The 18,120-nt window shown below is 46.9% G+C and overlaps 1 protein-coding gene across 1 annotated transcript in view; it reads left to right on the plus strand.

The window, feature by feature from the left end:
- MAPKBP1 (mitogen-activated protein kinase binding protein 1) overlaps positions 1-18,120 on the plus strand; it is a 136,120-nt gene that overhangs the window by 27,990 nt on the left and 90,010 nt on the right. The window contains exon 3 of the mRNA XM_074997048.1: positions 16,176-16,267. Within this exon, the coding sequence (XP_074853149.1) occupies positions 16,176-16,267 (92 nt within the window). The remainder of the gene's footprint in view (positions 1-16,175; positions 16,268-18,120) is intronic.

An 18,120-nucleotide genomic window follows, 5' to 3' on the forward strand; every position in this document is an offset into this window, starting at 1 on the left:
GCCACAGAGCAGGTACATCATTTTTTTTTGATGGTGCAGTGAAACAAAACCTAATATCATCTGATCCTGGGTTTAAACCTTTCTATTTCTCACTCATTCTTTTGGGGCTAATCCAAAGCCCCGCTGAAGTAGATGATTCTGTTGATTTCAATGGACCATGGGGCAGGGCCTGTGTAACAGAGGTGTGCTCTTTAGACTGATATTGTGTTCTGTGTTCCTGGTGTGGTCCATAGGCTTTTGTGGAATTTGCTGTGCCTGGCAGGGGAGCCCTTAAGCTAGAACACCCTAAGCATTGTGCTGCAGGTGAGGAACTTGGCAAGCACTATTGAGGGTGGTAGTACAGGTTGAACCTCTCTCATCCGGCACCCTTGGGACCTGACCGATGCTGAATGAGAGAATTTGCTGAACTACTGGAGGTCAATATTGTCTAGCAGCATTACCATCACTTCCACTGCTTACTGAGCTCTTAAAAGACATTACGGGGGGAGGGGTGGTGGTGGTGGGGAAATTGCAGTTAAATAACAGCACAGAACCCTGAGAGCCAGGTCTGCTGGCTGGAAACAAACTTTATGGGACCACAGGAAACTTGGCCATGCCCACGATAAGTGGTCATCTGGTTAGCTAAAATCTGGCCGCATTATGGATGTTGCTGGGTGAGAGTGTGCTGGACAAGAGAGCTTCAACCTGTAGTGGACCAGGGGAAGTTGGGGCTTGCTTGCTCCATCCTTTTTAAAGACATTTTCTGTATCTCTCCAGGTAATGTTTTCTTTGTAGCTCACAATCTTCTTCCCAGCTGACAGGCAAGTGCTCTTTAGTGCTCTGTGTGCATGTTGATCAGAAGACAGGAAGAGCTGCTTAATTCTTGGGCATGCCAAGGGCACTTGATTTATCAGGTCTCCTCTGTAAGTAGCTTACCCTATAGGGTAAGTGGCAGAGAACAAGGGAGTGGATTGCAGAGAGCTAAGAGAAGAGGATGGAAGCAAAGCTGGTGAGGGTAGAGGGTTGCCTTGACTATCCCAGGAAGCAGACTGTATTAATGCTAGTTGGTGCCGTTTGCCTAGGACACGGGGCCTACAGCCCAAACTCTGCAGTAAAAATTGACCCGAGATTTTTCAAATCAGTTAAGTTCTTGAGTACTAAATAAATGTCTGTGTTTTTTTTTGTTGTTTTTGTTTTTTCCAAAAGTGCCAAACACCTTTTAAAGTCAGTGGGGGCTGCTGAGCCCTTTTGAAAACCTTTAATTAAGGAGCTTTGTACGGGTTTAAGTGCCTAACTTTGGTCACACAGGTTGGAAAAGAATGACCCCTGGGGACTTGGTGCCTTGTCACTGCTCATCTGAAAGATACGTGAAAAAACGAGTGGACTTTAAACTCTATTTTCCTTTGATTTTGCTTGGAAGTTCTTTTCTTATCCAGTAAACCCTCAATTTTTACGGACCCCAGTTGAGCAGACTTTGGCAACAATGGACACCCACTAGCCCCTCCCCCTGCTGTTCCTGAATTCTGGGCGCCAATGTCCACTCCCCACCTCCCCAAAATATATATGTATAACAACTTATGCTTACCGCAGCTGGAGGGGCCATTGCTTCCAGCCACCAGAGCTGTCATGTGCTCCTCCCACCAGGGGTAGGGTGCATACATGAGCAGAAGGCAGTCGCCTGCGCACCCCACCCCTGGTGGGAGGAGCACATAGTGGCTCCGGTGGCAGAGGCGGCTCCTCCAGGCCCCAGTGGAGCCGCCAGCTGTAGCAGGGCCTTGAGCTGTGACGGAGTCTCCAATGGTGGCCGGCCCTCCAGCTGCAGGCAGGCCCCCAGCTGCGGCAGCAGTTCTGGCTCCAGTGGCGGTGAGTCATGGGCATTTTTTGGGGGGCTGGGAGGGGACTGGCGGTGGAGGGGCGGACAGTAAACCCTCCGATTTAATGGACTTCTGGGTTTAAGGGACATCCTTCCGCCTATTAGTCTGTTAAATCGAGGGTTTACCGTACTTGTCTCAGGCCTGGCTTTTGGCTGAAGGCTAGAGAGGAATTGGTGTATGTAAAACATGGGAGGTAACCGTCCTGCTCTGCCCTACGCTGAAGAGACCTTAGCTAGCAAATTGTGTCCAATTCTGAGTGCCAGACTTAAAGAAAGATGTGGACAAAACGGAGAGAGCCCATGGGACAGCAACAAAAATTATAAGTTTTTTTTTAGAAAACCTGCCCTATAAGGAAAGATTTAAAACAAACTAAAAAGCCCTGGATTTGTTTCGTCTTCAGAAGAAAAGCCTGAAAGGGGACCTGGTACCTGTCTTCAAATATATCAATAGTTGCTATTACGAGGATGGTGATCAGTTTTCTCCGTGGCCACTGCAGGGTAGTACAAGAAGTAATGGGCTTCATCTGCAGCAGGAGAGATTTAGGTTAGTGAGGAGGGAAAAAAATGTGTGAAGATAATTTAAACTCTGGAACAGGCTTCTTTGGGAGGTTGCAGATAGCGCCCTATGTGGGTACAAAATTGGTACCCATGTCCGCAGAAATGATCTGCGGATATAAAGCAGTTATCAACAGACGTGCAGGGCTCTAGCTGTGGAATCCCCCTCAATGGAGATTTTTAAGAACAGGCTGGGCAAATACCTAGTCAGGAGTGGGGTAGGTTTACTTGCTCCTGTCTCAACGCAGGGGACTGGACTAGATGATCTCTCAAGGTCCCTTCCTGCCCTGTATACCTGTGATTGTAAGGGCTGGAGATGTGCAGCTTGGCTCAGTGGATGGAGCACCAGATGGAAACTGAAGAGAGCTGACTTCTATTCCCAGCTCTGCCACTGGGCTGTGGAGTGACCTTGGGCAAGTCGGTGTGGTGCTTTCTGTTCACCTGTTTTCCCCTCCTACCCCTTCTTTGTCTTGTTTACTTGAATTTCAAGCCCTTCAAGGTGGGGGCTGTTCTTTACTGTGGATGTACAGTGCCTTGCACAATGACATCAACGGGGAGCATCTAGGTACTATTGAAATACAAATAGTAACTCCTGTGCACACACCCTTTACAGCAAGATTCATTAACTGGAAACAACCCCCCTTCTCCCACATCTGGTGATGGCTGTGTGATAAATGTCATTCTGTGCACATCTTTGTCTCACCTGAACTCTGACAGTTGAGCCTTGGTATCTTCATTCCCATCTTCCGAACCCCTGAGAAACTTTTATCTGCAGCCACTCTTTTTTATTAAAGTTAGTCCGGTACATTAAATGCCTCTAATTCTCCCCTGTCGGGAATGGATACAGATGCAATTTTCCTTCCCTCAGTCACACTGGGCTGAGGCGTAGTGCAGGTGTCAGTCTATCTAGGACCAATTGTGATTGCTCGAGGCAGGAGTTTTATACTGGTTGAACGTCTCTAGGCCAGCACCCTTGGAACCTGATCACTGTCAAATGAGAGAATTTGCCAACCCATGGAAAGTCAAATTGTCGAGCACTTTACCAACACTTACGCTGGTTACTGGGCTCTTAGACATTTAGGGTTTAAATTCCAGCTAAATAACAGCACAGAACACTGAGAACCAGGACTGGTGACTCTAAACAAACTTTATGGGACCATGGAAAACTTGTCCACACCCATGATTAGTGGTTGTCTGGCCGGGCAAAGTCATGCCGGATTATGAATGTTGCCAGATAAGAGTGCGCTGGATTAGAGAGGGTCAACCTGTACCAGTGAATGAAGGCCAGTTGTCCACTTTCTCGAAGCCCCTGAGATATTTGGCTTTAAAATAGTTAAGTTCGCGTGTGTAGTAAAACTATTAAGTTGCTTCTAGAGGTGTCTTAAATGGATTACTTACAACTCTCCTCTTCTCTGTAAGACCTCTTCAGTTGGCCTTGTGTCAGTTAGAGCACTTGGCTTCCTAGGATAGCTACGGTGGTTCCCAAAAAAAAAATCCACCCCCCCCCCCCCCAAAAAAAAACACCACTCATCCATTTCTAGAATAGTTTGCTTATACCACACATGCTAGGTGAGAAGGCATGGTGGTGAGCTCTTTGGGTGTGATTGACATGGAATTTGGAATGGCTGCAGTGTTCACCAGGGAAGCCACAAATGAGCTATGTAGGGTATCTGATTGCCCCATTTGCTGCAGGTATGTATGTTTTCATTCCGTCTTGTCTTTGCCGGCACAAAGTTCCAAAAGGCAGTTACACTTCATCAAAAAATTGGTTCATGTCAAGTAGTGTCCTGGTCCTTTCATGCCTAAAATAAATGGAGGGAGGAGAGGAGTAGCTGTGGGGAAAGCATAGTTTTGAATCTTAATCTGGCTCTTTTTTTTCCAGGGTTGGGACTTTGTTCTTTCTCTGATTTCATGTTGGAGTATCTAGTTTCCTTTCAGTCTCCTTGGGCCTATGCAGTTTTGTTTCTCTCTGGTGTGGGCTGGACTCTTTGCATTGTGTACTGTGTCAGCAGTAATGAAGGCTTTCCGAGCATTCCTTCACAATATGTCCTCGTAGTCAGTCATTTTGTCTGAGAGTCTGCATCTGAGTGGAGTATGCGGTGACACAGTCTAGAACTGAGCCAAGACTTTTGCCTCACTGAGGTGGCATGAGGAGTAGATGCCAGTCACCCTTTTCCCCCGAGAGGCCAGTGTTTTAAAATCTCTCCTCTCACAAGTGATGAGTTGCTTCTCAGTCTCCAGAGAAGACTTTTTCAACTAATGTTCCTCTCCGTTTAGGAGTAGGCCCAGGCCTGGGACTGGGATGAGGGAAGGTGCATTTTCAGAACTATGTTGGTAGGGCCTTTATGCAGTTCTTCCTGGCTGTCTTCGGTGTCCTCTTTTCCTCATTTCTGTGTGAAACAGAGGAAACTGGCTGGGGAAAGAGCCTTTCTGTCCTGTGGGGTGACAGTTAATGATGATAAACAATACTATCTTACCCTTTCAGAGCCTTTTTGTTCTTGAATGAATCCAAGTTCCTTTATGCGTAACTGAAGCATTGCCCTTGGAAATCTTACTTATCTGCATTTCATTCTCACTCCAAAAGCCACTTTCTCTGCCTACCTGTGGTATTAGTGGTTGGATTGGGAGCGGACTGGTGGTGAGCAGCCCTGACCTCTTAGCAGGAAGTGGTGCTGGAGATCTAAGCTGCTAAAATATGGACAGCCAGGGGAGCTCTGGTAGCGCTCAGTTGCACTCTGTCCTTCTGTAAATCTTTTGCTAAACTTCAGGATCTTGGTGGAAGGGTGGATCAGCTTCTTTACCGGCTCCAAAAATAGACCAGATGTTAGTAGCAAAGAAGCATGACGGCATGCTGCTAAATAACCTAGATGAATGGATGAGTGCCCACAATACCTCCTTTACAGCAGGAAACTGAGAAGTCTGAAGCTTAGCTCTGCCCCCATTCTCTTTCTCTGCTTTGTGACAAGTAACCTAAAAGAAGCATTTAAAAAAAAAAAATACTGAGGAAGTAAAATATTCCCTGAGAGTGACTCTGGACATCTGTGGGACTCCAGAGCCCAAGCACTGTTGTCTTTGTAGCCTGTCTAAACAGGATCCACTTCTTTCGCCTCCCTCTTTTAAGGTTTGTCTCCTTCTGATTAACTTCCTGCATGGACATGCACGTCCCAACATAAGGGAGCCACGTTCCTATTTAGCTTGACCCACTGAGTGGGTGTTTCCCAATACCCACGTCTAGATAGGCCCTTAGGCTGGTGAGTGTCACAGTTTCAGCTTTGGCTTTGACAGGCGTGACAGTTTGGAGGCCAGTATGCGTGCCTGACATATCCCACAGGGGCTTGAGACTCAAGTCCCAGGCCTACAATTAGGCAGACAAGGACTCTAGCTGAGTGGGAGGAGGAAAGAGCGCTTAGTTTTCTCAGGATCTTCTCAGACTGCAGGAACGAGGAAAGGCCCTTATATGTAAAGGGAAACTACACCTCTGCGACTAGCGTCAGGGTGAGGAGGGGGAGGAGATGGCTGTTTCAGCCTTGTCTTAGAACTGGGACCCTTGGGCAGTGATTTAATGGTGGCTACGCCCTGCTTCACAAACCCCGTAGGGAACTGACCCTTATGTCCCGTCTTTCACAGAGTAATGGGGGCACCAGCAGCTGCTTATTGCTACCTGCTCTGAACATCCTCTTCGGTTCCTGACGCAGGTGCTTTGAATGGACTGTCTCTGCCCCCCAGCCTCTTCCCCAAGGGCCGGGAGACTGTTGGTGGGACTGTGTAGGTGCCTCTCAGGGATGGAAAGTGCAGATTCAGCAGTTGCCTGGTCAGGAATGTGATCCTGACAGCTGGAATGGGACTGAAACGATTAACTCTGCATGTGTGGGGAGCTGAGGAGAGAGGCCGGGTGGGTGTATGTAGAAAGAAAATCCATAGGGAGCTAACTTGCTCACGTTTCCTGGCCTCTGGTTCCCTCTCTGTGCTGTTCTCCGTTCTGTGTATTCTGTACGACGCACGCCCACTCGGGCATGTTGTCTTGGCACCTGGCAGAGCCCTTAAATCGAGCTGTCAGCACTTCCATTAGAAGCCCATCTCCACCCACTGCTTTTTTTTTTTCCCTTCAGGATTTAGAATATAATGGCTTCATGCATTATAATGAACAAGCCTCCAGGCAACTGTACTGCAGCTCCTGCCACCGGTGGTTCCAAGGTGCGTCAGGCATGTAATGACATGGTGGATTTGTATCCCCTGTGTTTTTTTTTTTTAAAAAAAAAAAAAAAACCGAAAAGACCATTGTGGCTGTTTTAGTAACCAAACGCATTGACCTTGCAAACTGCCCTGGCTGATTTGCTGATGTCAATCTCCTGCCAGCTCTGACCTCTTACAGAATTACTGTTCGTACCTGCAAGGAAGCAGAAGGTGGAGACCAACTCAGTGGCTTGGAAGTGGGATGTACGCTGTCTCAAATGGGGCAGAGATGGGAAGTACCCAACCAGATGGACATGGTGAGGCAAGTTTGCTGGTTCCAGTGCAATTCTTAAGAGGGTCAGTGCTTACAAAGAGTCCAGCAGGACAGATTGCAACATGAATGGGCTGTGGAGGCTGGTTAACCCTGGGAAGGACTGAGGTGCATTTGGAAGACCTGGCAAGGGAGTCTGCTGTGCTGTTCTGTCCCGTCTGGGGTGGAGGAATTTCAGTCTGCTGCCTTTCAAGCCAGCAGCACATTTCACCCGCACTTGATTCCGAGAGAGGGGAAAATGATTAAACTGTAGTTTGGGAAAAGGCGGCAGAAGGCAAAAGAACTCAAAGTTAGAGGATAAGTGTGTTTCTAATGGCTGTACGATGAAGCTGTTTAAAGTTAGATGACCTCAAAAAAGGGGATGACTGGAAGAGGAGGAAATCAAATGGAGCAGTGTGTTTTTTGTTGTTGTTTTACATTCTTATAACTTAGAAACAACTCCTTCATTTAAATTCTCCCCCCAGACAAACTGCCCCACCCCACCCCCCCCTTAAACCAAACCCAGAAACCTCAAATCCTCAAAAGCAAGCAAACAACAGATAAACCTGGTCAGGGGCCAAACCTTTGCATGTCAAGCTTCAGCCCAAGGAGAATATTTCACAGCTGTGCTGTAAACCCCCTGAAATGAAGGCTTTACAATGGAAACGCTGACAACCATATAAGCGGAACAGAGCCCTGTAATTAGTGTTCCGTGTTTTAATGTGCCAAACGAAGCACAGCAGAGGTAAATGGAATACCTCGAGCCTTAGTTTTGCAGCAGTAACAGGAGATCAGACCATCTGTTCAGTCAGCATGCACCAGCCCCCGAAGGTTACGCACACTTGTACTTGTGCACTGCTATGGGGAGGGGGGGCTGATGGGGGGGAAAGCTGAGAGCTGGGTTAGCTTAAAGGTATGCTCACCAGTTGAATTTAGCCTCTGTAAGGACTCTCAATCCTCTCCTGCCTCTGCATCCTCACATGTTGATAGTCCAGGTGTGGCCACGATCCATCTTTGCATGTTGGTGTTGGGGTGGGGGTGTGATAACGCAACATCATGTCATATTGCTGTGTCGCAACATTCTAGATTCAGAACTGCAATGGTGCTGAATGCTACAGTGGGGAGCGGGGAGAGAGAGAGAGGGTACAATCATGTAAACTGGGGATTTTGTGAAATCTAGCCGTGATCTTTTGTGAGGTGGGGGTGGGGAACAACGTTCATTATGTATTGAGTTTTCAAATAAGACAGTAAATAGTGGTTGCCAAGTGTTGCGTTGATCGTGACATTGCTCTAGTCTTTCCCACATGCAATGACCAAGGCCCCTCGCTGCTTTCTTAACACTGAGATTTCTGTGCCTGCTTCTCTCTCAGGGTGGTGTGGCTGGGCTCATGCATTACTGATGTACTCCCATAACACTAAGGCTACGTCTACACGTGCACCCAACTTCGAAATAGCTTATTTCGATGTTGCGACATCGAAATAGGCTATTTCGATGAATAACGTCTACACGTCCTCCAGGGCTGGCAACGTCGATGTTCAACTTCGACGTTGCTCAGCCCAACATCGAAATAGGCACAACGAGGGAACGTCTACACGCCAAAGTAGCACACATCGAAATAAGGGAGCCAGGCACAGCTGCAGACAGGGTCACGGGGCGGACTCAACAACAAGTCGCTCCCTTAAAGGGCCCCTCCCAGACACACTTTCATTAAACAGTGCAAGATACACAGAGCCAACAACTAGTTGCAGACCCTGTATATGCAGCACGGACCCCCAGCTGCAGCAGCAGCAGCCAGAAGCCCTGGGCTAAGGGCTGCTGCCCACGGTGACCACAGAGCCCCGCAAGGGCTGGAGAGAGAGTATCTCTCAACCCCCCAGCTGATGGCCGCCATGGAGGACCCCGCTATTTCGATGTTGCGGGACGCGGATCGTCTACACGTCCCTACTTCGATGTTGAACGTCGAAGTAGGGCGCTATTCCCATCCGCTCATGGGGTTAGCGACTTCGACGTCTTGCCGCCTAACGTCGATTTCAACTTCGAAATAGCGCCCAACACGTGTAGACGTGACGGGCGCTATTTCGAAGTTACTGCCGCTACTTCGAAGTAGCGTGCACGTGTAGACGCAGCCTAAGTGTATTATGTGAGTGTGATTTATTGACAGTGGAGGATGTTGTCTTGTCTTGCTTGCTTGATGTTTTCAGTTAATGAAATGGCTTAAAACATTAATTGTATTATATCTCTTGACCCCCAGGAGGCTTTTAACTAAGGGCTTGTCTGTTCCTGGAAACTGATTGGAACAGATATTCTGGAATAGCTACTCCATTCCAGAGTAATTGTTGCAAAATAATTACTCTGGAATAGCTCTTTTAGTTAATCTGCAGGTATTGGCAAGCCCTTGGAGCAGTTGTAGTTCTGCCCCATTGTTCAGCTTTGGGCTGCCCTCTCAGAATGGCCGAAGTGGACTCTGTCATTGCTGGGACTGGCCTTCCTAAGCTGCCGTCTCCTGTAAGATGCTGATTGATGAATTCCTAAAGCAACATCAAGACCACATTTCATGCCTCTCCCACCTCTGACCTTAGAGGCTGCTGTGTACAGGTGCTCAATGGCACTACAGCGTGTGGGAGAATGAAGCAGCTGTGGTTACCGTGGGCACTTGAAATTTTGTCCTACTCCTCAGATGCAGCAATGCTTGCCATTGGCTGGTGCCTCAGCTTCCTCAAACCAGTAGAGTGAGTGTGAGCTAGTGGTAAAAGCCCTTGCTGGGAGCTATCAGCCCCACTGCTTGTGTGGCGGTTCTTCCTGTTCCGGGCAGCTGGCCTGTTTGACCAATCTTTAAGGGGTTAGCAGTAATTCAGTCCGGGAGAAAGAGGTGGGGTGGAGGACAGCTGGAGACTGCTTGGTTGCATCCCTGGGTTTCTTATTGCAGTGTTTGACTGTTGCCTGATGAGGGGAACTGGGAAAGCTCTGGCTGCAGTACACCAGCTGCAGCAACACAGTGATGGCTGCTTCCTCTGCCAGGGCTGAATAGGGTTCCAGTAGCTGGCACTTCCTGGCAACTGTACTGTGTTGGCATGCAGAGGACAGCAGTGCTGGGCTCTTTGCTGCTGTGCTCTGTGACAGGGCCTGAAGAGCGGTCAGAGGTAAAGGATGAACGTGTGGCCTGAGGCACAGGAATGGCCGGTGGGAGGTCTGGGTTCTGCCACAAGCCTGCCATGTGGTCTTTGGGAAGCCACTGAGGGAAAACCTTTTTCAAACTTGGGTGCCTGACGTTGGCACTTAAAATCTGTACTTTGGCTCCTGAATGAGGGGGCTATATCAGACGTGCCGAGTACCTGCAACTCCCCAGCGGAGTGAGGCTCTCGGTACATCTGATAATCGGACCCCTGTTTTAGGGTGCCTAAGTGTGGCTTGAGGTGCCCAGTTGTAGGCACCCATGTCTGAAAAATTTGTACTGAAGGCAACTTCTGTCTCTGGGTATGTTTTTACTTCCTGCGGGTTCGGCATGCCGTGATAGGCTTTTGTTCTGGGGATAGATTTTTTTTTTTTTTCCTGCACGTGCGAAGATGTGGCAAAATAGATCTCTCTCTCTCTGGGCTCAGCCATTGACGCTGGTACTCCACGCTGCTGCCTGGAGTAAGAGACATCGGTGCGAGCCCAAAGAGGCCCGCTCAAACCAGGAAAGGAGGCTGATCCTGATACATTGATTCAAGCTGCGCAAATGGCATGGCTAGAATTGCGTATCTGGGATTGACGTTGATCCCTAGTGTAGACCAAGCCTATGAAATATGGGTGGTGTCTAACCTGAACTCCATGAGAGGGTTATATTTGGCTAAATTCAGTAACACTTTGAAGCTCAGATCCGTGTGTGTGTGTGTGTGAGAGAGAGAGAGAGAGAGAGAGAGAGAGTACTCTCCAGTCAGACTTTTAAAAAGCATTTTGCAGCATACTAAGTATTACTAATAGAACTCCACAGTATGGCCCTTTCAGTCATTGTGTCAGACTTCTAAAATGTAGACTGTAGTTTGAGGGCACAGATTATTGCAGGCACAACTGCGCTACTCAGTCTTGTAATTATCTTCATGTTCAGCAGGTGCCAGTTAGGCATCTGCTGTCTAATACATGGGGGGCTAACAGGGACTAGCATGTCTAAATGACAAGTGTGGGAGCAAAAAGGGAGGTCAGCTTGAGGACCCCTGGGAAAATTACACCCCAAGTTTCCAGTATTGAACGCAAACTCTGCTGGCTTCTGCCACCAGTTTCCCGCTCTTCTAGCTTAGGTTCACCTTGCTCCCACCCTGTTTCTGATCTGATTGGGATTTGGAGGCAGGTGATTAGAGGCTTCCATGGTTGGAGGGTAATGGAGCTCTGCAATAAATGAAGCTGCAAGAATCAGAACAGTAGAGCTGGAAGAGACCTCAAAAGCCAGGAAGTCCAGCCCCCTGCCCTAGGCAGGACCAAACCCACCAGATCAGCCTAGCCAGGGCTTGGTCAAGGCGAGACTTAAACACCTCCAGGGATGGACACTCCACTGCTTCCCTGGGTAGACCATTCCAATGTGTCACCACCCTCCTAGTGAAGAAGTTTTTCCTAATGTTCAACCTGGACCTTCCCAACCGCAACTTGAGACCATTGTTCCGTGTTCTGCCATCCGTGACCACTGTGAAGAGCCTCTCTCCAGCCTCTTTGCAACCTCCCTTCAGTAAAATGAAGGCTGTGATGAAGTCCCCACTCAGTCTTCTCTTCTGCAGACTAAACAGTCCCAGTTCCCTCAACCTTTCTTCATAGGTCGTATGCTCCAGCCCCCTAATTATTTTGGTCACCCTCCACTGGACCTTGTCCAATGTGTCCACATCCTTCCTGTAATTGGGGGCCCAGAACTGGACACAGTACTCCAGATGCGGCCTCATCAAAGCCGAATAAAGAGGAATAATCGCTTCTCTGGATCTACTGGCAGCGCTCCTCTTGATGCAACCTAATATGCCATAAGCTGCCTTAGCTACAATGGCACACTGACTCATGGCCAGCTTCTCGTCCACTACAACTGCCAGGTCCTGTTCTGCAGAACGACTGCTGAGCCAGTCAGACCCCAGCCTGTAACAATGCTTGGGAGTCTCTGGCCCAAGTGCAGGATTCTGCACTTGTCCTTATTGAACCTCATCAGATTTCTTGCAGCCCAGTCTTCCAATTTGTCTAAGTCACTCTGGACCCTATCCCTACCCTCCAGTGTATCTACCTCTCCCTCTAGCTTAGTGTCATCCGCAAACTTGCTGAGGGTACAATCCAACCCCTCATCCAGGTCATTGATAAATATTTTGAACAGAACAGGACCCAGAACTGAATCTTGGGGCACTCCACTAGAAACCGACTGCCATTCCGACATCGAGCCATTGATTGCTACTCGCTGGGCCCAACCTTCTAGCCAGCTTTCTATCCATCTTACCATCCATTTATTCAATCCACATTCCTTTAACTTGCTGACAAGAATATTGTGGGAGACCGTATCAAAAGCTTTGCTGAAATCAAGATAAATCACATCCATTGTGTTTTTTTTTTTTTTTTTCCCCTCCTCCTCCCCCACCCCCACATCCACAGAGCCAGTTCTCATCGTAGAAACTAATCAGATTGGTCAGGCATGACTTGCCTTTCATGAATCCATGCTGACTATTCCTGATCACTTTTCCCCTCCTCCACGTGCCTCAAAATGACTTCCTTGAGAAGCCCCTCCATGATTTTGCCAGGGACTGATGTAAGACTGACCAGCCTATCGTTCCCTGGATCATCCTTCTTCCCTTTTTTTAAAGATGGGCACTACATTTGCCTTTTCCAGTCATCTGGGATCTCTCCTGATCTCCATGACTTTTCAAAGATAACGGCCAAGGGCTTGTCAATGACATACGCCAACTCCCTCAGAACTCTCGGATGAATTACGTCTGGGCCCGTGGATTTATGTACGTTTAGCTTATGTAGGTTAGGAAAAGTTATGGCTGAGTAGCATCTATAAGACCCTGCAACGAGTTCCTAACTCTTGCCCTGTCAAGTCAGCCACGGGAGCAGGCAGCCTAGATGCAAAGGCATTGTGGTGAGATGGGAGGAGTTAGTTTTTAAAAAGCTGTCAGTTATGGAGCTTTGAAAATTGGGCTCAAGCTTCTCTTGTCGCACGGGGTCGAAATATGATGGCAAAACGATCCATTGTAACACCCTCAGCAATAGTTCTGCCTTTATACAGGAAGGAGCAGGGCTGGGGGCATGATATGCTGGAGGGGAGATGATGATGTCCAGTGGGAAAATAATTTCGTGGGCACATATGTGACAGGCATCCTCTTTGTGTCTGAATCCTGCTGCAGGGCAAAGGGGTATTTATTGCCCGAAGGCATTTTCAAGCCTGACCTATGTTACGCGGGTGCCTGGCGTGTCTGCAACACGCCTTGTGGGGAAGGAATTCTTGCGGTAGCACAGTGTGGCACTACAGCTGAAGTGCCAGGATAGAGGTGGACAAATAGTAGTATATAGGCTGCCTTTTTCGAAACCAGAGTTAAAAGCAGCCTGGACTGCACCTGGTGCTAAGCTGTATTGCATGCTTGATGTCTGTTATTAGCAATGGGTAATTTTCATAATGAGACGAGGCTGGAGTGTTGGCCAGATGGGATCACTTGAGAGAGATGTAAATTGCTTTCCATCTCTGGGGCCGAGAGTGCTCCGCCTAGGGATCTCCATCCGTGGTAGGGGCAGAGAGCTGGGGATCTGAGCTACAGTGCTGGATTTGTGCATGTAATTACTTTCCAATCCAAAATTGACAAGCATTATTGCAGTGTATTTTAAAGCAACTGTAACAAACCTGAAAGAGCACAGACATTTTTAAAAAGGAAAATGGAATTGGAGCACAGCTCTTTTTCTTGCTTTGCTAGTGGATTTCTAGATGCATTTTTAATAGTGCATGCTTATTTAATAACCATATTTAGTTACAGTTTTGTAAAAGCCACATTTCCAAAGAGACTTATTTTGCAAGAATGGGGATGGAATTGCTGTTGGGATTGTGATATGTAAGGGATATGAAATCTTCCATCTCTTGGTCACCAGCTGGAATACAGGGAAATCCATGAGTTACAGAACTGCTGCCTTTTGGTGGCCTGTGTGAAATGAGTTGATGGGGTGTCAGTTCTGTTCGTTATGGAAGTTGTAGTTGTATCACAAAACCCTCCATTATGGTTGGTACACTCTCTGGTACCATGAGCAGAGAAGTGAAGGTTTAAAGAGGCAGTACTTTTCCTACAGATGATTCCTGGGACACATTGACAGTGGACAGCTTGTCCTACCTCTATCTGTTGATCTGGATGAACACAAGACCTTAATCTTCCAGGAAGCTATTAATAATCATAGTAATCCATTGCAATAATAACTTCTTACGTGGCGCCCAGACCTGGAGGCTTCTGGATAGTTAACAAAATGTAACTCAAGCCATGTTAATGAAAGCCAGAAGACATGACCCAACAAAATCAAGAATTGGCATGGTTGGCGTATGCATGTGTTTTCCCCTGCACCAACATATAATAAATAAAACCACACTGCATGAACAGAGGTACAAAATTGTTCTCTTTCATTTACAGTCAGGAGAGAGAACACCAGGGAGGAGAGTAGGCTTCACGTAAGCTAACGGGTTTTCTAGTGTCTTCTCTGGCCCTTAACTGAGAAGGCCCAATGTAACTTTGCCCTCAGAAGTATGACAAACTATTATGAACTATTCATCTGGAACTTTTCTTTGTTCTAGAACAGTAATATAGTTTTCAGTACCTCAAGACCCTCCCAAATGCAGTTAGTAACCCTCTCCTGGGGGGTTACGACTCTTCAGTTGAGAAATACAGCATATTAGAGCTGAAACCCAGTTTACTTATAGAAATATTTGTATGAATTATGAACTATGAAAAGCCTTGCTGCTTTTAAAAATATTTTTTCACTTTTAAAAATTTGTCACTTTTTGTCACTTTTTAAAAAATATTTCTATAAAGTAAACTGGGTTTCAGCTCTAATATGCTGTATTTCTCAACTGAAGAGTCATGACCCTCCAGGAGAGGGTTACTAACTGCATATGGGAGGGTCTTGAGGTATTGAAAACTATATTACTGTTCTAGAACAAAGAAAAGTTCCAGATGAATAGTTCATAATTTGGGAAGTCAGATGCGTTAATTTCAGTCAAAGAAGTGTATATTACGTAGGCAAAAACAACAAGAGGTCCGTGGCACCTCGTAGACTCTCAGATATTTTGGAGCACAAGCTTTCCTGGGCAAGGACCCACTTATGCTCCAAAATAGCTGTTAGTTTACAAAGGTGCCGCAGGACTTCTTGTTTTTGCCTAACAGATACCTTTGGAGCATAAGCTTGCCTGGGCAAGGACCCACTTATGCTCCAAAATATCTGAGGGTCTATAAGGTGCCACAGGACCTCCTTGTTATTGCCGATACAGACGAACATGACTACCCCTCTGATACTATATTATGTAGGATTATCATTGTTGTTGTGGACACATTTTCTGTAAAGAGTAAACATACAAGGGAGGGCTCTATTAATGTGTGACTTCAAAATAGGGGGTCGCCACCCTGGAAAAGTTGAGAAATATTTATCTAATGGTTAGAATACAGGGGTGAGCGCTAGCTGGATCCTGGGTTCCATTCCACATGATCCCTTGTGACTTGAGCAAGTTGTCTTGTGCCATAGGCAAAAGCAGAACCTCAGTGAATCCCCCAGATTTTTTGAATACTTGCTCAGGAACTTCTTCATACCATCTAGGCTGGAGACCTTTGGCAGCTTTTTGAGTCCCAGTGGGAATCTAGCAGCACAAAGACATGTGGAAATGATCAGAGGAGGGTGCAGAGGGGCAACAAGGGAAAGGTCTCCTCTTTGCAGCTCTTTAACATGAAGAGGTTCTGCAGAAGGGCAGAGGCTAGGTCAGGGGTGGGTTGGTAAAATCTTCAAGCGGCTGTTTCCCGGTCTGTTTCTTTTCTTTCCAAAGCAAATCTCTGTCTGCAAAAAGCAGATATTTCAAGCTATGCCTTAGAGGATGGGATGTTTACGTTTGCAAACCCATTTGTGCTAGCCACCGGCCTCCCTTGAGGTCCCTAAAAGTGGCAGTACTACTCCAATGGATGTTGCCTGAGTGACTTTAGGTGCTTTCTTCATTTGCCGTCGGGAACCGTATTTGAGTGACTGTATGAACTAATCCATTGCTACCCGTGTGCAGATCCACCTGTGAGTGCTGCTTGTGACCCTTTTTTGTTTTCTTTTTGCACTAGGTGACCTTGGAGAAAGTGTTAGGAATAACTGTATCAGGAGGCAGAGGATTAGCATGCGACCCCAGGACCGGCCTTGTCGCGTATCCAGCAGGGTGAGTCACTGAGCATGTCATTAAAGGCCTTCGCTTAACACCGTCTGATACGTTACTGGAAAGATGAAGTATGTGTCAAATATGGTCTTTGATGGTGAGGCTGCTAATTGTCACTAAGTAGCCTCCTAATACATGAGGACGACTCCTCTCAGCAACGCTGGTTTAATAGCTTGTCGGAGGGATTGCATTTTCACTGTCATCTTTTAATGGGATTCTTTTCAGTTCTGTCATCTTGTGCTTTCAGCTAAGCGTTGAATGCCATCGTTTTTTAGTTAGATTTGCTGGTGTGCTAAACGTGCACATAACTCAAGTGGGGCGTTCAGCTCGGTACTCCTGAAGGGGAAGTGAAGAGGTGCAACCGTAGCATGGACTAACTCTCTCACATGTATTCTGTGACCTCTGGTGTGGTGCTCTTCACTCAGACATGCAGAGAAATCCAGTCTGACTACACTGGTAGCTTCACTCCAAGCGTCCTCTGGAATGCACCCGCCCCCCAATCCTTACTCCCTACCCATCCCCCACCTTGCAGTAGGTTGCTCAGGAATAGTGAGATGTTTTCTTCCTCTGCACCAAGGGACTGGGCTTTCTGCCTTCACATCATCCCCTGAGAAACTGAGCTCAGATCCCCAGGGATGCACGTTCCCCAAAAGCAATGGGCTGGGCTTTTTTTTGTGTTTGAATATTTTCCCAACAGAGCAGCTTTTATCTGGTCTTAAAACTCATAAGAGGCTCAGTCAATTTGAATGGAATAATGTTATTGAGGCTGAAGAATCCAAATGGTTCTGTTCTGACTCCTAGCACTGGTAATGATGTCTATCTTACCTATTTTATAATGCAGTACTCTGCAATAGAGCAATGGGGGACAAAATGAGCAGAAGATTTCCCTCAGTGTTATGATCTAGGAATGTAGACTATTTAATATTGTCTAGTTTGAGTGGGTTACTCCGCTGTATAGGTGACCCCTCAAGACAAAAGTTACCAGATCCCTGACCCCACTGAAATTTTAGCTCGTATTTTGATAACCTACCCACACGTTTCAAATATCTGTCACATCTGGTTGCTAGAGTTTTTTAATATTAGCTGCAGATTTAGTTTTGTTTTATGTAGTTATGGATGACCTCTGTCATGCCCAACTAGTTGTCTTTGGTAGTTAACGGTCTGTATTGGCTTGTGAGAGAACAGTATCTACCAGTTTGTGCCTCCAAAATGAGAGGAGAACCTGAATGGAGTCATGAAGGACAAGCGAGGCAAACACTTCAAGGGGAGCATGATGAACAATGTCAAATGCAACAGAAGTACTAAGGAGAATGAGGCCTGAAATTTAGCCAGGAAAATACGATCATACACTGAGAGCAATTTGTGTGGAGAGAAGATGGTGTAAGTCAGGCAAGAGCACCCAGAGTGAAGCTGATAGAAGGAGCTTGGGAAAGCAGTTGTGGATGACATGTTGGAGAATGCAAGGTTCAAGTCAGTGAATTTTCAGTCCTCTCTCTGTCACCCTTGCTTAAAAAGTAGGTGGAGGCAGTGGACCTGACCCCAAAATTTTATCTCAGCTTTGTTTGCCTACTCTCAAGAGTTTCTTTTCCGCTATTCGCAAGTGCGCTTCTAAGTTTTGGGCATGGATGAATAGAAGTATAATTTGTAGGATACAATATATTAATAGCAGGAGTTCTGATTTTTACATATAGACCCTTCAAGAGCCAGGTACACTGGGGAACTGGTCTCTGCTAGGTAAGATATAGCTGTTCCACGAAGCTACATCCTGGCTGTGATGACCAGTAGCTGCTCTGCTTGTTTTGTTCTGACTCCTAGCAATTCATGCCTTGATGACTGAGAGCCCTTGGAGGACTGGG

This window comes from Carettochelys insculpta, chromosome 6, assembly GCF_033958435.1.
Source record: "Carettochelys insculpta isolate YL-2023 chromosome 6, ASM3395843v1, whole genome shotgun sequence".
In the NCBI taxonomy this organism is placed as follows: domain Eukaryota; kingdom Metazoa; phylum Chordata; order Testudines; family Carettochelyidae; genus Carettochelys; species Carettochelys insculpta.